At 44.5% G+C, this 24233-nt stretch overlaps 1 protein-coding gene across 1 annotated transcript in view; it reads right to left on the reverse strand.

Moving 5' to 3' along the window:
* The window catches only part of LOC139260320 (serine/threonine-protein kinase 32C), a 455645-nt gene that overhangs the window by 74597 nt on the left and 356815 nt on the right, over window positions 1-24233 (reverse strand). Inside the window, exons 4-6 of the mRNA XM_070876794.1 lie at window positions 7035-7208; window positions 5527-5564; window positions 5243-5332 (exon numbers count right to left, since the gene is read on the reverse strand). Coding sequence (XP_070732895.1) covers window positions 5243-5332; window positions 5527-5564; window positions 7035-7208 — 302 coding nt within the window. The remainder of the gene's footprint in view (window positions 1-5242; window positions 5333-5526; window positions 5565-7034; window positions 7209-24233) is intronic.

The following is a 24233-nucleotide window of genomic DNA, read 5'->3' on the forward strand; positions in this document are numbered from 1 at the left end:
GTTGAGTTGTAGTCTTTACAGCTCCCCTGGTACCTTGTATTAATAAACTGCGTATGTTTTCAAACTCTCTAACGTAGTCTTGGAGTAGATTTATTTCTCCCTTGGGGTCTTCCCCCAACACCTGTGCAATCATTATTTTAAAAATGATAAAATGTGAAACTGGATAGTATTCACTTATATGGGGTAAATATGGTTTTTGGTGTTTTGCGATGCTGCAAGGTCAGCTGGAACTTGCAACTTGGTCACAAATGCAACATAGTGGGCCCAAATTTGGCCCTACTGTTTTTTTGGCGCACTTGCCTGAGGTACGCTGACTTTCTGCTCTGAAAACGGCGCCGAAAATGTAGCTCCGTATTCTGCCAGCTCCATCCTAGGGCTTGGCGTGGAGTGGCAAAAGCAGTGGGGGGGGCGGAGCTAGGGCTGTGCTGCTGAAAGAGAGCTGGCAGGGGGGGGCGGGGCTAGGGCCCAGCGTCTGTAACAGTGCTGGCAGTGCTGCGCATGCGCATTGGAGCGTTTGCGCATGCGCAATGGGGAACTAACATTGGCAATCGGCCATTTTTAAAGGGAAAGTCTTCTCATTGATTTTTGGTTCCTGATATTGCAGCCCCCATACTTAAAGTAAAACTTAAACTTTTAAAGGTCAAAGGTGAAAGGTGAAAAATGGCAGCACAGCACTTCTCCCTCTCCTGCCAAGATTTGTATATGGACCACACCCAAAGGTCTTTTGTTCTCTCCCCCTCTCCTCTTCAGTCATGTGACTTCGCTCTCCCTCCTCGTCACCCCTCCCCAGCCTGTTGCAGCCTGGTTCATTCCTGCAGCCTGCGTGTTCTGCCGAGCCCAGCCCCCCCTCTAACTTCCCTCCTGCAGCCTGTGTGTTCCAAGCCCCCCTTTAAATTCCCTCCTGCCAGCTCCCTTCTGCGAGCCCAGCCTGCTGCTTCTTGGGTGTGTGGCCAGTTCACTGCTCTCCCGCCCGGGCTTCCCACCCACCGCACCTATCCCCGGCCAAAGTGCTTGCCGGTGTATGCTGCAGTCGGTGCATTCTCCCGCCCCTAGCCCTGGCCGAAGGGCTTGCCGGTGTGTGCTGCAGTTGGTGGGTTCTCCCGCTGAATTCCCGGGGCCGAGGTAGGACTTTTTAATTATTTTTATATATTTATTATTGATGGTTTTTAATGCTTCTTTAATGTTGTTGTTGTTTAGTGCTTTGCAAGGTCCTCTCACTTCCCTTCACCCCCCTCCCCCCCACCCCCCCTCCATCTCTGGCTACGTGCGTTGATTTCTTAACTCTCCGCAAGGGTTTTCTGTGCGGGCCACAAGTGGCCACATATGCTGGCCTAAGTTAGCTTGGAGCAACTATTAGCTGTCCAAATTGGCTTAAATAGCCAAAACAGGTGTAAGTGGCTGGTAACACCACCTTTTGAAAAACAAAAACTAAACTAAAAAAAATCCTAACTAACTCACTTACATTGGCGGAAATTAAATGTGCAGAATGGGGATTTGCAATAGTCCAGAAAAATCAAGTTGCTCCAAAAAAAAAACGGAGCAACACCCGGCCAAATTTGGGACCAGTAATAGTTATGTAACTACTAAATTTGCTCTTCATCCACCCCATGCTTTCTCTGACCTGAAAGTCCTTGTTGCTAATGCTTGGGAGTTTGAAATCACAATGTATACTAATTGGGCTCAATTTTGGCCAGGAGTTGCTCTGTTTTTTTTTGGAGTAGGTTGCTTTTTCTGGCCTAAGTTAAAAAATCCCCAGTTTCCCCAATCAATTTACACCAGCATAACTCACTTAGTTAAGTTTTTTTTAAGGTTAGTTTTTTTTTCTCAAAAGGGGGCGTTACCAGCCACCGACACCAGTTTTGGCCATTTAGGCAACTTTGGTCAGATAAGAGTTACTCCATTTCTACTTAGGCCAGTGTATGTGGCCACTTGAGAAAACCCTTGCGGAGAGTTAAAGAAATCGGCGGAGATAAGTACATCGGAGGCCATTCGGCCTGGGATAGGGGCGGGAAGCGGAGAGGACGTGGACCTGAACTAACCAAGCCTTAGGGAACAGACTTGCAAAACCCTCCTTCCTTCGCACAATTAAAATAATATGAAATAAAAAATTAAAGTCCTACCTGCAACACTCGGCCCGGGACTCTCAGAACGCACGCAGGAGAACTATCTGAACTCACCGGCAGGCAGGAGAACGCTCAGATTGCACCGGGAGGCCACTCGGCCTGGGCTAGGGGCAGGAGCGATCGAACTGGCCGGCATCGAGGCAGTATCAAGCCTTCAAAATGTTATTAAAATCCACCTTATTTACTGCTTGGTGCTGGGAAAGGGAACAAAACTTCTACATTTTGGGCATCCAGTTGTCAGAAAATAGCACTGCCAGGTGAGGATTAGCCAAGTTAAATGGAATATAAAAAGCTTGTATTTTACCTTGATGTCATTTGGCAGAAGAATTGCTGAGTAAAGACAAAACTCATTTCATCTGACCTCTCCTAATTAAAAGTCTTTATCTGTCTCTGTTCAGTGCTAGGCCTCAGTAACCTTCCTCATGGGAGGAGCTGGCTATTGTTTTCAGAACAGTGCCCAATCTGTAATGGCCGATTGCTAACCCGCAGCGCTACTGCGCACGCGCGGACATCACTAATCTCCACCGCGCATGTACAGACATCCCAGCACTTTTTCCAGCGCAGAATGCAGGCTCCACCTCCAGAGTCGACTAGCCACGCTGCGTGACTGCAGTAAAGAGGCCAGACAGCGGCTAAAATTGCAACATTTTTTCCGGAGCATCTCCGGACCTACTTAAGCAGCGCAACTCGGGTAAGAATGCTGAAAAATGGGCTCGGCCAAAATTGAGCCCTGAGTAACAAAATGCATCAGCATATTCTCTAGTTCATTATCTCAACAAAGCCCATTTAAAATAAATAAATGAAATCAAGTTATTTAAAGCGTTCCCTGCTCCGCCAGTGACAATCCCATGTGTACACAATTCACTTTAAAAAAAAAATGTGCAAGGAAAAACAGTGAAAGAGCACAATTTTGGCCTTGAGGGTTATGGCAGAATTAAAACCATACAAGGGCCAAAACTGCCCCTTCCCTTAAGTCCCGTTACCGCCGAAAATCAGCGGCCATGCTGCGGAGTGCAACGGCCACCGATTTCTCGTGTAATGGCTGCCATTTTGGAAATTCCTCTCCTGCGGTATATTGGCGGAGACCCGCTCACCCCCCCACCCCTCCGCCCCCCACCTCCCCCACCGGTCTGCTGCTGCCGATCCATCCTAAGTGCGTCATCAGAGTGTGCACCGCAGATGTTTCGCCCCAATGGTAAAATTCTGCCGAAAAAATCTTGCTCCCGCCGTGCAGTAACAAAAGCTGCTTTTTTCTGCCGTGCAGTGAGGTTGTAGTCCTTCCAACATGGCGGAGCGACTCCCATTACTGCCGCAATGTTTTTTTTGTCAGCCGACTGCCATGTTGGGCCGACAATTATGCCCCCAGGTGGCACCCACCCCCTCGAGTGCCAGATCGCTGGCCTCCCTGGTTTTCCAGTGGACCGAACATAAAGAATCGCGCAGGTTCTCTCCCTTTAAGTGAAGGGCAGAGCGACACAGTGATGACTGACAGCGGAGGCCACTACACCCGCCCTCAATTTCCACCCCTCTAGACTACAAACTTCTGCCTACCACCGCACATCCGCCCCCATGATGATCGACTTCCGGTCCGCCGAAAAAAAACAGCCGAAGAGCGGAATTTTGCTCAAGAGGCCACTGCATCCACCATGCTGTTAAAATCAACAGAAACAGGGTAGGTGCACCTCGTTTCCAGCGGTGGACAATTTTGATCCCTAAATATACAGTATTGTAAGGTAAAGAATGGTGCATAGTTTCCAACAGTTTATAACTTACACCTATAATCTAAACCTAGGAGTGTCCCCTTTGAACATTTGTACTGGCACACACTCTTGGGTTGTATGTATTAGACTTTCTGGTAAGGTTTTTGCTTCAAACTAAAATTTATAGACGCTGTGAATCGAGATGGTCAAACTTTAATGCAATACTTCATTACTGTTTTTCTGTTTTAGACTTGTCTTCAGCCTCAGCTGGTTTGGTGGCTCAGTTGTTAGCACTCTCGTCTCTGAGTCATAAGGTGTGGGTTTACGTTCCACTCTAGGCTAACACGCTAGTGCAGTACTGAGAGTGCGCTGCACTGTCAAATGGATGAGACATTAAACTGAGGCCCCGTCTCGAGTGGATGTAAAATATCCTATTGCACTATTTTGAACAGCAGGGGAGTTATCTCTGGTGTCCTGGTCAATATTTAGCCCTCGATAACATCACTAAAACAGATTATCTGATCATTATCACATTGCTGTTTGTGGGAGCTTGCTGTGCACTAATTGGCTGCCATGTTTCCCACATTATAACAGTGACTACATTTCAAAAGTACTTCATTGGCTGCAAAGTGCTTTGGGACCTCCGGTGGTCGTGAAAGACACTATATAAATGCAAGTCTTTCTTTGGTTAATATCATTGGTTAATGCTGGCTTTCCTGTAAAACAAGCACAGTACTGGGGCCTGATGGGGCAACATATTCATATACTAACACATTAGGTCGCATAAAGGTGTTCAAAATTAGGAGGGATTTTAATAGAGTAGATAAGGAGAAACGATTTCCACTGGCAAGGTGGTTGATAACCAAAGGACATAGATTTAAGATAATTGGCAAAAAATCCAGGGAAGAAATTAGGAGATTTAAAAAAAAATCTGAGTTGTTATAATCTGGAGTGCACTGTCTGAAAGGGTGGTGGCAGCAAATTCAATAATAACTTTAAAAAGGGAATTGGATAAATACTTGAAAAGAAAAAAAATTGCAGGGCTATGAGGAAAGAGCAAGGGAGTGGGAATAATTGGTAGTTCTTTCAGAGAGCTACCATCGGCCAGGGCATTATGAGCCAAATGGCCTCCTTCTGTGCTGTATTATTCTCTGATTCTATGATAAAAATACGGCTTTCCCTTCTTGCTATATTCCCAATATCAGAATGAAATACAAAGTGGAGACTACACTGAAAAGAGGAGTGTCACTCCAGACCACTTAGAATCTAACACTGAGATCTGGTCATCAATTTGCCTTCTCTCCAGGGGAATCATGTGTCACATGGAGAATCCAGAAAAGAGATTATAATCGAAAAAGCCAAAATAGATTTCATAAAATGATCAACCCTTGCAATTTACACAATCCTTATAACCCTTACCCATATATGGCTTTGTTCCAGCTAGAGCAGTTGCTCTTTCTCCATCTTTAATAATTGTTGCTATGTTGAAGTCTGTCAGATGCGCATGTCCTGAAAGAATGGGTTTGTTTAATAACAGAGGCATCAGACAATGTAAACACCAGAAAAAAAAATCAATTCTCATACTTTGCAAAATATTCACTGACAGCTGCAAAACACAAGATATAAATCCATTAAGTATGCCATTAGTAAGGAAACTGTACGTGTCGCTGGCAGTAAATGCAAATTAGCATCTGTTTTCTAACCTTGCTCATCAAGAAGAATGTTGTCAGGCTTGATATCCCTGGAAAAGAAGTAAAGGTAAATCCGCAAGTGAAGAATATATTTCAGCATGGTCAGTGCTGTCTTCATTTCCTTATTATTAATATCTTTAATTTCAGTTTGCCACTTCCTTGTAGCATCTGCAGAAACATCACTGGCATTCATTGTCTCATTTAAATACATTTTATTCAAAGAAGCATTTTATCTAATGTTTTATCACTAATAAATTGAATGTTAGTACATTATTATGGAAGTCCACTCTGCCCCCGGGTCACCCGCCTCAGGTGAGGAGGAAATAAAGTGTTTTTCTGCCACTGTGTTGAGCTATAATATCCCCAACAATGTTCCCGCTAAGCTGCCCGACCCGGGACCAGATTTTCAAATGTAAAATTTTGTGCTTATGCGAAATTTTGAATAGCCCGTGCATCCTGTTAAAGGGACTGCGCACCCCCCAAAAAATTAAGGGAACATTGATCCCCAACCATACATGGTTGGAATGCATTATACGCCTGATGTCCCAGGATGTTGCGGAATCGATAGGACTGCTAAATCTTCCTTCTCTGCTGGCCTAGGTTACGTAGGTTGACCAGTGTAACTGAAGAAGAAATCCCGCCCAATAGCCTCGAGATCATGGTCAATATTTGATGCACTTTACAATCAGTGCACAGAATAACGTATGTTGTAATGATATTCTGCTATTCCCCGTGATCAGTATCACATTTGCTTATATGAACACAAAGAACAAAAAGGGCATTCATCTCTACAGACTACTGGCAAATCCTGATAATTTCAAGCCCATTCCATCCACAGACTACTGTCAGCACCTTATAATTCAAAATAGATTTTTTTTTTTGCACTAAAGGATTTGAATTATCTAATCATTTGAATTAAACAACTTAAGTAGACTCTACATACAATTTTCCTTCAATGAGCTCTGTCCATTTTACTTAATTTCTTGAAAGAAAATTCTTCCCGGTTGCCAAATGTAGTCAAGCAATACTCCAGAATATCCATCCCCTCTTACAACCTATATTATTCAATTCTAACCCATTACAAAGCTTCATTATAGGGACTCTACAATTCCATTTCCATACAGTAAATGAACCCACTGCACAATGTAAGTCATGATACATTCTGTTAATGTTTTAAGAAGTGTTGTCTGATTTACAGAAACTTGATTCACAAAAGATCATATAGATATGTAATTTATTTTAAAATCTGCTGCACACAAGCAAGTGGGAAGCCATGTGAACAGAGATTTATACTGTCTAAGACAGATCTAGGTCAAAGCTATGTACAGAAGCCCTTTGTTCGAAATATTTAGCAAGCAGAAGAAAAAAATGGTGATGATTATAATTACTATTTCACTGTCAATTGTTATTCAAATATCTGCAGCAGCTAATACTGTAATATAAAAGGACTCAAGTTTGTTTTAGGCAGTGAGAAGAATGGCATATCAAACTAAATTAATGACACTTTTACTGCCAGTTACCTGTGGATAATATGTTGGCCCTGTAAATAGTCTAATGCCAAGGCCATCTCACAGATATAAAGTTTCATTGCATCCTCCGTAAACTGAACATTTTGCTGAAGGTGATAGCGAAGGTCTCCACCCAAAAGAAGGTCAACCACCATGAACATATCTTCTTCATCCTGAAAGGAGTACCTAAAACACACAGGTAAAAAAATTAAAGGGGCACAATTTTAACCAAGGAATTAGTCTGCAGCACATTTTTCGATTACATTGCGCAGAATTTGAAATTTGTGATAGAATACTAATGACCTTCTTCGGCGCCACAGTTACTTGTGCATTTTTTACAGCAGTGATACATCCCCAGGAAGAAAAACTTTATTGTAGAATTGAATAGAGCTTTTTAAATATTATCATTTAATAGTTTTAGAACTCAATGTTGCCTTTTAACAAAATTTCTGGGTTTTGAGGGGTGGTGTATCTTCCACCTGCCCCTTCTAAGTCCTAGGACTTAGCGGTTTCCATTGTAGGTCAACTAAAAGCCCCAAAGATGCACTGAAACAGTGGGAGTTGATCTCAGAGGGATTGATTATCTTCCGACTGCAGCCCCTTTGCTCACAATCTTGTGTATGAAATTACTTCTTCAGTCCATCCCAGGCTTCGAGCTCCCTCCCTCAGAGCAGCAGATTTTCTGGCACCTCATCAGGGCAGGCGTCTCTGTGGCAACTCCACAGTTACGATCCTTCCTCCTTTGGCAGTTGCCAGCTGGAAGTCCTACCCCACCACATTTCTGGCAGCGGATTGGGATTGCAGCAATTTCAGGCCCTTAATCTCCTTTTCGCAAGAACTCTCATCTGGCTGTTACTAGTGGTGTCCCACTTATTAGTTACACACTATTTAACTGCAGGTTAAATTGGATTCAAACAGTTTCAAGTTCGACAGAAAATGTTAAACCCATTTATCCACTTAGATAACATACATTTCTGCTATTATATGTATTAAAATATACATGTTTTCATTAAGAGGGTATTTCATCAGCAGCACTTCTTTTAGTTTGTCAAAATGTGATTAACATTTAGGTGACAAAAATGGCAAAACAATCTCATTAATTTATCAATTACATGTACAACAATAACTTTACAGGATACATCAGCAGGTATGAATTGAGAAGAAGAAATTCTCCCTGAAAAGCCTCCTCGATTGATTTGGCTTCATTACAGATAAAGTAGTTCATAGCACTTCTGATGTAGTTTATTCTGACTTTCAGAAAGCTTTTGACATGTTTGATATGAAAGACATAATTAAACTAAGTTCCTCAAGAATCTAGGGTAGAACATGGGACTGGAGAAAAAATGGTTCCAAAAAATAGGAAACAGAGATGACTTTTGAGAAGTGTGTAATGTCAGACTGGACGATATGTTGAGTGGAGTTCCACATGCATCACTGCTTGGACCTCTGCTTAAAGTAAGCAGATACCATGCTGGTCAAATTAACTGATGACACTAAATAGACAGAGCAGAAGAGAAAGCAAAAAATTGCTAAAAGATTTATGTCATTCATTCAATTAGGCAGACAGGTAGCCAAGGAAAGTCAACACTGATAAATGTAAGTAATCACATAGATGAAAAATGGTGCGGCTTAAGCGTACAATGAATGGAATTAAATTAGGACTGGAAGATGTAGAAAGGAGTCTGGGGCCAATGGCAGATAGGTCAATATCAATGTCTAGACAGTTTTGTAAACCAATTAAGAAAGCTAATGAATTGATAGGATATATTAGGAGAAAAAGAGGATACAAGGCAAATTTAACTCTTCCAATGTGGAGCCTAGTTAGGTAAGCACATGGGTTAAAGTCTGGCAGCTATACCTCTATCGCTCAATCTCTACACTGCGCTCCCAGTGAAGGAGTTTCCACAGTTAGAAACTAAAAATGCCTAAAAATGTACAAAACTTATACGAATGTTGTGTTTGAAATCGTTATTTTGGACTGGAGACGAGGTGTCTCCTTATGATGGGGAATTCTTAGAAATGCTAATTATATGTGGTTTTCAAGTTAAAACTTCAATTTGTTTATGTATCTTTAAGACAATTAGTATGAAAAGGCTTAGAATCGAAATAAGTTTGTATGAATGAACAGGCAGTTTGCTATGTCGTAAAGACCGGTTAAAGTGACAAAGCTCTGGTTTGGGCTTCATAGTTCAAAGGGTAGAGTACTAGGCTTTGTATTGATTGTACCAAAGAGAAGAGAGACAGAGAGAGATCAAAGGAATTCCAAGGAAAATCGTCTTTGAAAAGGTATAAACGATGACGTGACCAAAATTGTAAGACATCTTTGTCTCGATTCTTGTTTCAAGAACCCGCAATAAAGAACCAGAAGCCTTTTTGGATATTAAGTTTTTAGAGGAACCTCTATACATCAAAAGGTCTCGTCAATATTCTGGTAAAATAGGTTAAAAGTGACCTCCTGGAACTTTGTAAACAGAGAGATTTCTACTGGGGTACAAAGACAAGAAAGAGAAAGAGAGAGAGGGGAGAGAGAGCGAGAGAGAGAGAGAGCGAAGGAAGCCCTAGACAATAGGAAGAACAGAATTGCTCACGTGTGTCAACCGTCTATCCGACTGAATCGATTTCAACTATTGTTACGGTCGTATGTTTTTACTGTATAACTAATGTGTTATATTCCATCTGAAACTCTGATTAAACACAACATATCCACCATATTGGTTTGCACTTGAACCTGATTATTGAAAATGACCAGAGATAGCCATAAAGAGGCAATTTCTAACAAATTGGCGAACTGAGCCAAGAGTGCAAAAGGATTATTGTGGTTGAAAAGAGTTGAGGACGGTTTCGGTTTATAGAAATACCAGGCAATTGTTATCGGGATGGCAGCTGCGTATTTGAGAGACAGAGTTGCGAATAGTCTCTCGGATAAGTTAGGGGTCCCGGGGGCTCAAGCAGTAATCGAGACAGTGCAGGGTGATGAGAAGATCGAGAAGAGTTATTCTGAGATTTGGGGCGAGATAGCGTCCAGGTTTGTGAGAAGAAATGCAAAGTTAAGGAAACCAGAAATCGGCTGGCATATGCAGCTCACTCACGTGTCACTCGCTTGGGAGAAAGAGAAATACACAACTTGAGAGAGAGTTACAGAACTGGCAAAGCAGACACGTCACAACCGGTGTGCTTTTACGCCAAGAGCAAGCTTCGGCAGATGAAGCAGGACTTGCTTCAAGTCGCCACCATCATGTCTATGAGGATAACAAGGCTTCAGAAATTAAAAATGAATTCCTGATCTCACAACTTGAGGACACCAGGGGGTGCCCTGAGAGAATTACTCGAGAAACCCCCTTTAGCGAGCACCGACCAGACTCAATGTTAATTACAAATCATGGAACTGAAGGGAAAACTGGGGAGACAAACAGCAGCTGTTGCAGCCATCAGTCACCTTAAATCCAGGAATCCCATTATTAATTGGGATGATCTAACAAGAAAAGTCCAGTGCAATAATAGCCCCATCTTCCAAAATAGTCCCTCAATCTCTGCACATCCCCCTTCCTATGCAGGACAAACTGCCCCGCTAGAAACAAAGCAAGTTAATAAAATCACTACTGTCACACGATTTGGTGACCCTACACTTTTGGATGATGAATCTGATAACGATACCTCCTCTATAGCCTACAACCTACCTCCAAATGAGGAAATATCTACTACCAGTAGAAGTTTGACCCCGCCAGAGACCGAAGACATGGGGCAAATAAACTGGGGGACGAACCCAGTTGCCCTAACAAGTGACTGGGGTGATTTCCGTCGCTGTCACCCCGAGTTAGAATTTAAAGACTCAAAAGAAATTCTGTTGGCAAGTGCCTCACAGCAACTCAAGGCGTCACTCCCACGAGAAATCTATGGTAACAGTCATCATCATCACAGACAGTCCCTCGGAATCGAGGAAGATTTGCTTCCACTCTTAACTTGAGTTCTTAGGTGGCTGAACAGTCCAATACACGAATCACAGTCTCTGTCACAGGTGGGACACATAGTTGTTGGGGGAAGGGGTGGGTGGGACTGGTTTGCCGCATGCTCTTTCCGCTGCCTGCGCTTGATTTCTGCATGCTCTCGGCGACGAGGCTCGAGGTGCTCAGCGCCCTCCTGGATGCACTTCCTCCACTTAGGGCGGTCTTGGGCCAGGGACTCCCAGGTGTCAGTGGGGATGTCGCACTTTATCAGGGAAGCTTTGAGAGTGCCCTTGCAATGTTTCCACTGCCCATCTTTGGCTCATTTGCCGTGAAGGAGTTACGAGTAGAGCACTTGCTTCGATAACAGTAAGGGTTGGTGGAACGTCATGGATGAAATTTGTAACCGTTTGAGCATGAACTCAGTCAATTTTACCCGCGCGGCTGGGAAAGCCCGGCAAGAGGCTAACAAACACCCCTTCGCAATTCGATTGTATGATTTGTACGGCCAGTCCCAGGAAAACCGAGATGGTCAAGAGTTTTGGGAAATTGAGGGATTTAAACTGACACTCATCAATGCTCTCTCTCTGTAAGGGACATTCTTGGTATTACAATCCATCAGGGTTGATCTGTTGGACTCTTGCGCTCGGGCTCGGGACCGAGTTAAATCGTCACTCTCCCATACTGAGTCCAAAGTTTTGGCAGTGGAGGGTACTCTGATTTCACAGACCCCTCCCCAGCTGGGAGTCAGACGCAACTTAATTTGTTACAACTGTTATAAACCAGGACATTATGCTCGCGAATGCCGCCATAGTCGATGTCCGAATAATGGCCCGCATTACCAACCCCCAATCCGTGAAGCTAATGGGCCTGATTTGAACTCTTGACAGCAGGTGTGGCCATGAAACGCAATCAGACAAGGGGGCAAAACGTTTTGTCTGTTACTCATAGCGGAAATGCGCTCCCAGACTCACGGCCCCAGTGATGGTCACAGACCTCCACGGTGACCAAGTCTTCTCCTGTCTGGTACAGGGAGTGTCATGTATCTTACATTATTATATATAACTGTATCCTAACATGCTATACATGACTAATAAGATATGACCTGTAACCACCAGTCTACCTTACCACCAGGGGTGCACCTGCAAGAGACAGGTATATAAGGACAGGTCTCAGGCGAGTGCAGCATTCCAGAGCTGTGAAATAAAGGTGCAGGTACAGAGTGACCTTGACTTCACTACATGCCTCGTGTGAATCTGTACTGAGGGGACAGGACTTTACAGTGGCGACGGGTTACGGGATTACAGAATCCACAGAATGGTGAACAACGGATCAGATGAAAAGTACAATGCGGGAGACAATTGGGAGGACTTTATAGAAAGGCTCCAGCAAAGCTTTGTAACCAAAGACTGGTTAGGCGACGATAAGGCAGACAACAGAAGAGCCCATCTCTTGACCAGCTGTGGCTCAAAAACATACGCTTTAATGAAGGATCTGTTGGCACCCGAGAAACCAGCAAGCAAGTCATTTGAAGAATTGAGCACACTGGTAAGAGAACACCTGAAGCCAGCGAGCAGCCTACACATGGCCAGACACAGGTTCTACAACTACAGACACTGTGTGGGCCAGAGCATACCCGACTTTGTGGCGGAACTTCGGAGGTTGGCTAGTTTATGTGAGTTCTCCGATGAACTGAGGAGAGAAATGCTGAGAGACTTTTTCATTGAAGGAATAGGCCACGCAGGCATATTCCGAAAGCTCATAGAGACCAAGAACCTGACCTTAGAGGCAGCAGCACTGGTTGCACAGACATTCTTGGTAGGGGAAGAAGAAACGAGGTTGATTTACAATGCAGGTACGACAACTAACGAAATATTGGAGCAAGAAGTTCACAGCACTAAACAAGCTGCTACCCCCACACATAGACAAAACCGGGAGAACAGGCTATCGACAGCAGGCAGAAGCCATCAAGGGCCACAGGAACGGCCGTTCACATCTCATCAACCCACAATGCGAGCAATCAACTACAAACTGAGAGAAGCTCAAGAGAGATCAGCCAGACGCAGCTCATTCTTTGGAAACTCTTTGAACAATGGAACAGGTCTGTGCTGGAGGTGTGGGGGTGGGCACTCGGCAAGGGGATGTCGATTTCAGCAGGCTGTTTGCAGAAATTGTGAATATACAGGGCATTTGGCCTGCATGTGCAAAAAAACGGCAGCTCGGCTGGTATACGAATCGGATGGGTCGGAAAGCGGACCAGAAGATGGTGGGGACAGTATCCGGGACACCGGTGTACAGCGGGTCAACATGATCAATGGCCGCTGCTCCTACAACAGGATGCCTCCTATAATGATGAGGGTCCGACACAACGGGATATCTGTCAACATGGAGCTGGATACGGGAGCGAGTCAATCTCTCATGGGCGCTCAACAATTTGAACAACTGTGGCCGCATAAAAGAGACAGACCAAAACTCACAAGGGTCGACACCAAACTAAGGACCTATACCAAAGAAATCGTACCAGTCCTCGGCAGCGCCATGCTCTCTGTCACACACAAAGGGACAGTGAACCGACTTCCCCTGTGGATTCTCCCCGGAGACCCCCCAGCACTGCTGGGGAGAAGCTGGCTGGCAAAACTAAACTGGAAATGGGATGATGTCCATGCCATGTCATTAGAGGAACGGACCTCCTGCTCAACAGTTATAAAGCGATTTGAACATTTCTTTCCGAGCCAGGTGTGGGCACTTTCAAAGAGGCCAAAGTCAAAATCTACATCACACAGGATGCTAGACCGGTCCGTCACAAGGCCAGAGCTGTACCCTATGTGATGAGGGAAAAGATTGAACACGAACTAAACAGGCTTCTGCGGGAAGGCATTATATCACCTGTGGAATTTAGCGACTGGGCAAGTCCCATCGTCCCAGTCATGAAGCCTGATGGATCCGTACGAATCTGTGGGGACTACAAATCTACCAGAAACAGAGTCTCCCTACAAGACCAGTACCCGCTGCCCAGAGCGGAGGACTTATTTGCCACATTGGCTGGAGGTAAACTTTTCTCAAAATTAGACATCACATCTGCGTATATGACGCAAGAATTGACCAAGGAATCCAAGATACTCACCACCATCAACACACATCGAGGCCTTTTCATGTACAATCTATGCCCATTCGGCATCAGGTCGGCAGCTGCCATATTCCAGCGCAACATGGAGAATCTGCTTAAGTCCATCCCGGGGACGGTTGTATTTCAAGACGACATACTTATCACGGGCAGGGACACCGACTCCCATGTCCATAATTTGGAGGAAGTACTAAAGCGGTTGGATCGGGTAGGCCTATGATCAAGAAATCCAAGTGCCTGTTGCTCGCACCCGAGGTTGAATTTTTGGGCAGAAGGATTGCCGCTGATGGAATCCGCCCAACAGAGTCCAAAACAGAAGCAATTCGCCTGGCACCCAGGCCCCGGAATGTCTCAGAACTGCGCGCCTTTCTCGGGCTACTCAATTACTTTAGGAACTTTATGCAGAACTTAAGCACGCTGCTGGAGCCTCTCCACGTGCTACTCAGAAAGGGGTGCGATTGGTTTTGGGGGGACGCCCAGGAACTCGCCTTCAATAAGGCACGCAACCTTCTGTGTTCCAACAATGTTTTGACTTTCTTTGACCAAGGTAAAAAGCTAGTTCTCACATGCGATGCGTCAGCGTATGGGGTCGGGTGCGTTTTGCAACATGTCAATAGTGCGGGCAAATTACAACCCATAGCTTATGCCTCCAGGTCACTTTCACAGGCGGAGCGCGGGTACGGAATGGTAGAGAAGGAGGCGCTCGCGTGCGTGTACGGTGTCAAAAAGATGCACCAATACCTTTTCGGGGCCAAGTTCACGTTAGAAACCAACCACAAGCCCCTCACGTCCCTCCGATCTGAGAGCAAGGCAATAAACGCCAACGCCTCGGCACGCATTCAGCGGTGGGCACTCATGCTGGCGTCCTACGACTATACCATAAGGCACAGACCAGGCACAGACAACTGTGCCGATGCGCTCAGCAGGCTACCCCTGGCGACCACGGAAGGGTCTGAAGAACAGGACTGTGAGATAGTCATGGCAATCAATGCCTTTGAGTCCACAGGTTCGCCCATGACGGCTCGCCAAATGAGAGCCTGGACGGCCAGCGACCCCACGTTATCCTTAGTAAAAAGATGTGTCCTAACCGGTGACTGGGCAGAGGCTCGCGACGCCTGCCCCGAGGATTTAAAACCCTTTCACAGGCGCATGCATGAGCTATCACTACAAGCAGACTGCCTGATGTGGGGCAGCCGAGTAGTCATGCCTCTGCGAGGCAGAGAGGCATTTGTCCGGGAGCTCCACCGCGAGCACCCGGGAATCGTTCTCATGAAGGCCATAGCCAGATCCCACGTCTGGTGGCCTGGTATTGACGTGGACCTGGAGCTCTGCGTCCGAAGGTGCACCATTTGTGCCCAACTCAGCAATGCCCCCAGGGAGGCTCCACTGAGCCCCTGGCCCACCAAACCGTGGTTGCGGGTGCATGTTGACTATGCGGCCCCATTCATGGGCAAAATGTTCCTCGTAGTTGTAGATGGATCGAATGTACCATTTTAAACTCGAGCACAACCTCCACCACTGTGGAGAGCCTCGCAACCATGTTTGCAACGCACGGAATCCCTAACATATTGGTCAGTGACAATGGTCCGTGCTTCACCAGTGCAGAATTCCAAGACTGTATAATTGACCACGGCATAAATCATGTCAAGACGGCACCGTTCAAGCCGGCCTCCAACAGCCAGGCGGAGAGAGCAGTGCAAATCATTAAACAAGGCATGCTTAAAATCCAAGCTCCCACGCGACTGCTGCTGGCATACAGATCTCGTCCGCACTCATTGACTGGGATCCCCCCCCGCGCAACTGTTGATGAAAAGGACTTTAAAAACAAAGCTCTCATTAATCCTCCCAGACATGCACAAAATCGTTGAGGCAAAGCGCTGTAAGCTGACTGAGTACCATGACAGAAATTCGAGGGGGAGATGGAATGAGATAGGGGACAAAGTGTTTGTACTAAACTATGGCAGGGGTCCCAAATGGCTTGCAGGGACAGTAATGGGCAAGGAAGGAAACAGGCTACTGGTAGTACAAATGGACAATGGCAAAACCTGCCGGAGGCATGTAGACCAAGTCAAAAGCAGATTTACCAACAACATTGCGGAACCAGAGGCAGACTACAATGTGGAACTCACACCACACCTGGTGGACAGACAGAGGGAACAACCTGAGGAAAGGGCAATCCCAACAGACAGCCCAGGCGGGTCAACAACAATCACACCAATTGAAACAGACAGCCCAGGCGAGATACCAGCAACCACACCCAAAGAAAAACAGACACCAAGGCAAACAACTGAACCACAACTCAGACGCTCCACACGAGAGCATAGACCACCTGAGAGACTGAACCTATAAAGACAATAAGACCTTGGGGGACGGTGATGTCATGTATCTTACATTATTATATATAATTGTATCCTAACATGCTATACATGACTGTAATAAGATATGACCTGTAACCACCAGCATACCTTACCACCAGGGGTACACTTGCAAGAGACAGGTATATAAGGGCAGGTCTCAGGCAAGTGCAGCATTCTAGAGCTGTGAAATAAAGGTGCAGGTCCTGAGTGACCTTAACTTCACTACATGCCTCATGTGAATCTGTACTGAGGGGACAGGACTTTATAGGGAGGATGGGCGAATTTTTGTCCAGGCCACTGATCATGGAGGCTGCAACCATGTTTTGCTAGAGGATTCCAGTTACAGAACGGAATTCAGTAGAAAAGATCAGAAATTGAAAATTGGCTTATGGGAGAAAGGATAGAATAGTTATGATGGAATAATAGGGAAGAGGGAAGATCATGACGCTTTTCTGATGTTCTACAGTTTTTTTTAGTGTGAATGTTAATGTCTTTTTACAAAGCATATATGAATGTTTAAAAAGCTACAGTATTCCTTTTGTCTGAAAGCTGGCTTTAAAAAAAGATGCTTGTTACTTTATTTCAGCTCCACCCACTTTTCTGTACCAAGAGCTGAAGCTGTTAAGTGCTTTTGAGTGCTGTTAAGTTTGTTAATTAACGTGTGGTTTCATTTTAAATAAATTCAAATTGTAAGAAAGCATTGCTTTTTAAAATTTGGTTACTGAAAGTTTTCTTGAAATTATAAATTGCGAAAAACCCAACTAAAAAATTTGGAAACAATCTAAAATGCTGTTTTCTTTGATGAGAGACAGACGTGCTCGAGGTGGGGAAGTGACTTTGTAAATGAATTGCAAGCACTTGTGTCTCTAATGTTTAATACACCATGTGAACTATCAAGCTTGGCAAAAACTTTTTTCTGAAATTGGAATTAATGAGGAATAGATACAGATAAATTGATATAAGTTGCTGTTTCAAGCACTTGAGAAGGGAAAATCTAACTGAAGTTTAAAGGGATAATGTTTCATTAAAAGAAACTGGTTGAGAACAATCTCGGTGGTCCTACTGATTGCTGTGTATCAAGAAAAACTTTTGTGGGGGAATAAAATTGAACATTGACAAAACCGTACAGTACAACAATACTGCTGCTTGGATTTGTGATAAGTTTGAAATTATAAAATGGACTCGGGAACAAAGCTGTTTCTAAAGAATTAAAATAAAATGTTAATCTTTAATATTGTATTTTGGATAGTAAGGTTTCTCCAGAGCTCATGAATATGAATAGTATTAATGGGATATCTACTTAAGATGCAAGATGCATTGGAAAATTACACCACCAAATGGGAATTGTTCTAACATTCTATTGAAAGTCAGGAAAGTGTAGTTAAGAATAGTAAAGTGTAGTTAAGAATAGGAAAGTGATAGTTTTCTCTTGGAGACATTTGTATCCTTGCCTATGAACTTTTTAAGAAAGTTGCATTGATAAACTGGCTACTACCTGAAACATGCAGTGGAAGATGAGCAAAGATCTCCAGACAATCTTGTGATAAGATTACCTGAAAGCCTGCAATGGCTTGCATCGGATGGCAGAGAGATACCGGTGTAACAGTGCAGATGCGATTTGTTACGTATGAAGCAACTAGCATGTGGAAATGTATGGAGAATTTGCACTGAAGAACGGGTCTTAAGACATGCTCATGTACTTCGACAACAGAAGACGTGAAATGGTTAATGTGGCTCAGGGAAGTGAGACAATGACACATACTCCATTGAGAAAGTATCTAATTAAAGAAACGGATTGAAGAAAGTGTGTTTAAGTAAAAAATGAAATAGAATTTAGACTGGGAAAATTGAAGGCTAGGAAGAAATAAATTAAGTAAGAATTATTCGCAATGAATGGATACGAGTAAAAAAAAAAGATCTGGAAAATCTATTAAGTTCATGACTTGTTGATTAAATGTTAAACTTCAGCTTTCTTTACGATGGCTGTTTTCTTTGTCTGCATCATTTTGCTTGAAATGTATGTATTTAGTTGATGTGCTAGTGATTATAAGACTGAATTATAACTGTAATAATTGTGTTTTGTAGGTAACAGAGCATGGGAAAAGCCAGTACGAATCCAGTATGAGGGTTTTGGCGGTGCCTCCTGTGCCATGCTTTACAGGTCTAACAGAACCTGTCTCAAAACCTATACTGAAGTGAAACTGACAGGAAATGAACTACTTAAGTATAAGCTACACAATTATGTAGCACAATTGGTACAACATTCATAATGGTGGGATATTGGGCTTAATATATCAGCACATCCTTAGGTCAAATTATTTCACACGCTCTGGTAGTTTTTCAACTCGTAATGATAGTGTATTTGATATTTAATTAACTGAACACATCGAAAGAGAACACCCGAAGGTAGAGACCGCCTCAGGTGGGGGAAGATCAGGAAAGATACCAGGAACACAGGATACCCCAGGCGGGGCAGAATTGGAACACCGCAACAGTGAACTGAATTTGAGTAAGGGGTCAGAGGTTGCTCCTTCCCCTCAAAGGAATGGACTGTAAGAAGGAGGGAAATCTTTATTTCTGAGTCTCCCTTATCGAAATTTATAGTTGGCACAGTTGGTAGAAGTTTGTAAAAGAGAGATCAAAACAGAGATCTCTCTCTCTCTCAACATTAATGATTTAGATGAGGAGATTAAATGTAGTATCTCCAAATTTGCGGATGACACTAAGTTGGGTGGCAGTGTGAGCTGCGAGGAGGATGCTGTGAGGCTGCAGAGCGACTTGGATAGGTTAGGTGAGTGGGCAAATGCATGGCAGATGAAGTATAATGTGGATAAATGTGAGGTTATCCACTTTGGTGGTAAAAACAGAGAGACAGACTATTATCTGAATGGTGACAGATTAGGAAAAGGGGAGGTGCAAAGAGACCTGGGTGTCATGGTACATCAGTCATTGAAGGTTGGCATGCAGGTGCAGCAGGCGGTTAAGAAAGCAAATGGCATGTTGGCCTTCATAGCAAGGGGATTTGAGTACAGGGGCAGGGAGGTGTTAATACAGTTGTACAGGGCATTGGTGAGGCCACACCTGGAGTATTGTGTACAGTTTTGGTCTCCTAACCTGAGGAAGGACATTCTTGCTATTGAGGGAGTGCAGCGAAGGTTCACCAGACTGATTCCCGGGATGGCGGGACTGACCTATCAAGAAAGACTGGATCAACTGGGCTTGTATTCACTGGAGTTCAGAAGAATGAGAGGGGACCTCATAGAAACATTTAAAATTCTGACGGGGTTAGACAGGTTAGCTGCAGGAAGAATGTTCCCAATGTTGGGGAAGTCCAGAACCAGAGGTCACAGTCTAAGGATAAGGGGTAAGCCATTTAGGACCGAGATGCGGAGGAACTTCTTCACCCAGAGAGTGGTGAACCTGTGGAATTCTCTACCACAGAAAGTTGCTGAGGCCAATTCACTAAATATATTCAAAAAGGAGTTAGATGAGGTCCTTACTACTAGGGGGATCAAGGGGTATGGCGAGAAAGCAGTACTGAAGTTGAATGTTCAGCCATGAACTCATTGAATGGCGGTGCAGGCTAGAAGGGCCGAATGGCCTACTCCTGCACCTATTTTCTATGTTTCTATGTTTCTAATAGTATTCAAGTTTGATTACCATATTCACAAAAAAAGATATACTTATATTAAAAAGGATACAAAAAAGATAAAAACCAAACCAAACCCAAGTGATGATGAGGAAAATACAGCTCAGAAAATTGTGACACCTGACGTTCGTGAAGTCTTGCTTACCTCACGTGAAGCGATGGGATAAAGTGCCGATATCCAATATACAGTGGGACTTGAGGGTGGACCTTGCAGTGCCTCGCACACAGCCAATGAAAATTGGAAAATCAGAGTCAGGATTCCCATGATTGTCTGTCCACTGATTTCATTGAAATGGGCCTGGCAAAAATGTACCCTTAAATATATTGAATGGAGAAGTTGTTTCATGACTATATGACCCAGGTAATTCAGCAGGCTAGAATAAATGACTTTTTCCTCAATAGAAATTTACATGAAAATACAATAATTGTCAAGTTTTCATTATTCTATTGTTCTTTGTATTGGAGCATTACACGGTTAATTAAAGCATTTCATTTAACACTGAATTGAGTTGGTTGTGTTTTTCCTATGATGTGGATGGATCTACAAAGTTGGATTTCACAAATCCATGCTCGTCGTGCAGAGCTTTGTGTACTAGATCTGCTTTTTGGCAATTCGGAGATGATGATCTGCACACCCCACAGGATTTTCTATCTATTCATTTGAATGGATGGAACATCCTGTGGATCCAGCTTGAGGTTTGCATTAGAATACCTGATGTGTCTCCTCTATGCAAAGCACAGTGCTGGAAGCGTGAATTCATAAAATCTAACTTTATATATACTAAAAGTACTGTTCTGTATATAAAATATTAATTGTATAGACAAGGATTACCAGATTATGAAAGTATGTTGATAAAACAAAGCCATATGGGATATGCAGAATTAATTAATTTATAACACATGAAAATCTTCTTGCCTCAAAACAAAAAGCCATAGAATCGTAGGCCTGAATTTTGACGGTAGGTTCAGAGGCCAGGCCGCTGTCAGAATATAAAAGATTGAAAGCGGGTCGACAGCCTACAGTCAACCTGCCTCCATGTCAGTTCCACAAGTGTTGCGTCAGCCTGCGCTTTACAGACCCGACATCAAGCAGCGGGGGAGCCAATTGAAATCATTAAGAGCTTGTTAAAAGGTACTTAAAAAGCATTTTACCATGTATTTACCATTTTTCCAGCTTTTTCATGAGGTTCGCGGTGCTCGAGGATCATGTTAGGTAAGTAGATCGGGTTTTCAATGTCTAGTCATTCCTAGTTGACAGCTGTAAAAGTGGTATAAAAGCTACAATTTTATAGCTGTTCACTTTACAATCTTAGAAGCTGGAGCCTTCAGGATTTGGAACACACATTTCAGCTTTATGCAGGTTGGAAGTGTTTGGAGTAAACTCCGAATCCACTGTCACTTCCTTGGAGCAACATCTCTCACCATTGACAGATCGCTTCTTTCATCTCAACTTCAGCTTCCATCTAGTCCAGCAGCATCGGTGTTCTTGAAAAATTCTCACCTTGGTCCTCAGAATCCCATCACAATCACATGGTTGCCCGGGAGGCCAGGGATGGCCACACCATGGCCAGATTTACTTCACTTGAAACTGTACACTCGGGCTGCCACATGATGTGCCAGGTTGGCACCACCCCACACCAACACCATAAAGCATCCCCGTAATGCCCAAGCCATTCCACTCACACTCATCACCATTGCGGGGATACCGTTATGTCTCACCATTCCCTACAACTCACTAAGCCACTTCCAAAGGTGCACACAAGTCTGTCCAAGAAGGCAAATTGTTGAAAATAAAGATTTCAATGTTTGAAAACACATTAACAAAAACTTGACATGAACATCGGCTAAAATACCCAAGTGCCTACCATTGCGTGTTTGGTATAATTGGACAGGGATGAGGGCGAGTGTAAGGGGTGGCTAGTGAGATGGGATGTGATAATGTAGATAGAGGAAGGGATGGGTGGAGGTGCAAGGTAAGTTGGTGTGAGTAAAGATGTGCAGGAGTAGGGTAGGGACGGCAGAGTGATGGGTGGCACAGCACGATGAGGATGAGTGCGGCTATGTGATAATATTTTGTGATCCACTGAGATCATTGAAAGGTTTGCGCCACTGCAGCCTGGTCCCCCTGACGACATCCCTGCTTGTGCCCTCCTGTGCAATATGCAACCAGGCTGTGTTGATCTCCTGAGGAGGTCTCTTCTGTCCATTGGAATGGAAGAGAACCTCCCTGCGTGCGGTGACACCCTCGCATCTGGTGGGAGTCATGGGAGAGCCTGGGTGTAGCCGTGCACCTCTGTGTGGTGCTTGTCTGTGTTTGCAGCACCTGAATGCTGTAGAAGTCTGTCAGCACAAAAGTCAAAATAAAGTTGGCCATGGTCCCTTTAAGGAAACTGGTTGATGACGCCGCACCACATGACATCATCAGACCCGTTTCGTTTTAATTGGCCGGGAACTTCACAGGGCGGCTTAACAAGCCCCATCAATGGAAAATTATTTTCACAGAGCTGGATGGAGCCAGGCATGGGGTCACAACCCGCCACCTACCCTGGCCACCCCAGATTCGCCATGGTTGCCAAAATCACAGCATAGAATGGTTACAGCATAGGAGGTCACCATTCGACCCCTTGAGTCCATGCCGCTTCTCTGAAAGAGCACTGCAGCGAGTCCCATTCTCCTACTCGTTTCCCGTAGACCTGCAAAAAAATTTTCGTTCAGGTATTTATCCAATTCCCTTTTGAAAGCCACAATTGAATCTGTCTCCACCACTCTTTCAGGCAGTGCATTCTAGGTCATAACCACTCGCTGCGTAAAAAAGTTTTTCCTCATGTCACCTTTGATTCTTCTGCCAATCACCTTAAATCTGAGTCCTCTGGTTCTCGACCCTTTCGCCAATGGGAACAATTTCTCTCGATCTACTCTGTGTAGACCCCAAATGATTTTGAACACCTCCATCAGACCTCCTCTCAACCTTCTCTGCTCCAAGGAGAACAACCCCAGCTTCTCCAGTTTATCTGCTTAACTCAAGTCCCTCATCCCTAGAGCCATTCTTGTAAATCTTTTTGGCACCTTCCCAAAGGCCTTCACATCCTTCCTAAAGGTTGAGTCCCAGAAATGGACACAATACTCTATGTGAGGTCAAACTAGTGTTTTATAAAGGTTTATCATAACCTCCTTTTTTTGGTACTCTATGCCTCTATTTATGAACCCCAGGGTCCCGTATGCTTTTTTAACTGCTTTCTCAACCTGCCCTGCCACCTTCAACGATTTGTGCACATATACCCCCAGGTGTCTCTGTTCCTGCACCCCTTTTAGAATTGTATCCTTTAGTTTATATTGCCTCTCCTTGTTCTTCCTATCAAAACGTATCACTTTGAACTTTTCTGCGTTAAATTTAATCTGCCACGTGTCCGCCCATTCCATCAGCCTGTCTATTTCCTCTTAACGTTCATAATTATCTTCCTCACTGTTCACTTTACTTCCAAATTTTGAAATTGTGCCCTGCACAGCCAAATACAAGTCATTAACATATATCAATAAAAGCAGTGGTCCTAGTACTGATCCCTGGGGAGCACCACAGTGCACCTGCCTCCAGTCCAAAACACAACCACTCATGACTCTTCTCTGTTTCCTGTCACTTAGCCAATTTAGTATCCATGCTGCCACTGTCCCTTTTATTCCATGGGCTTTAGCCTTGCTGGCAAACCTATTGGCCCAAGTTTCGAGCCGCGCCTAGAACGGCGCAGTCCCGACCTGGACGCCCGTTTTTCGCACCACAAAATGCGCCTAAAAAAACCCCTCCGTATTCTTCACCTCCCTGCAGGTCCTCTGGCCCTCGGCGCAGCACAGCAGGAGCTGTAGGGGGCGGAGCCAGGTCCCTGCGCTGAAAACAGTGCCGGGACCTCTGCACATGCGCGCTACAGTGGGTACGCAAGTGCAGTAGCTCCAGGCGCCCGAAACTGTGTGGGAAGGGCCCGAAGCACGCAGCCCCTAGCCCTGGCCAAATGGTCTCACTGGGGCTGCGTGAATAAGGCTCCTCCCACGGCCAGCTCCTGCTTCCTCCCAACCCGACTCCCGCTTCCTGCCCCCCGCCCCCGGACCGAACCCGACACCCGCTTCTCCCCCCCCCCGCCCACCTCCGGA

Source organism: Pristiophorus japonicus, chromosome 3 (genome assembly GCF_044704955.1).
Source record: "Pristiophorus japonicus isolate sPriJap1 chromosome 3, sPriJap1.hap1, whole genome shotgun sequence".
Lineage (NCBI taxonomy): Eukaryota > Metazoa > Chordata > Chondrichthyes > Pristiophoridae > Pristiophorus > Pristiophorus japonicus.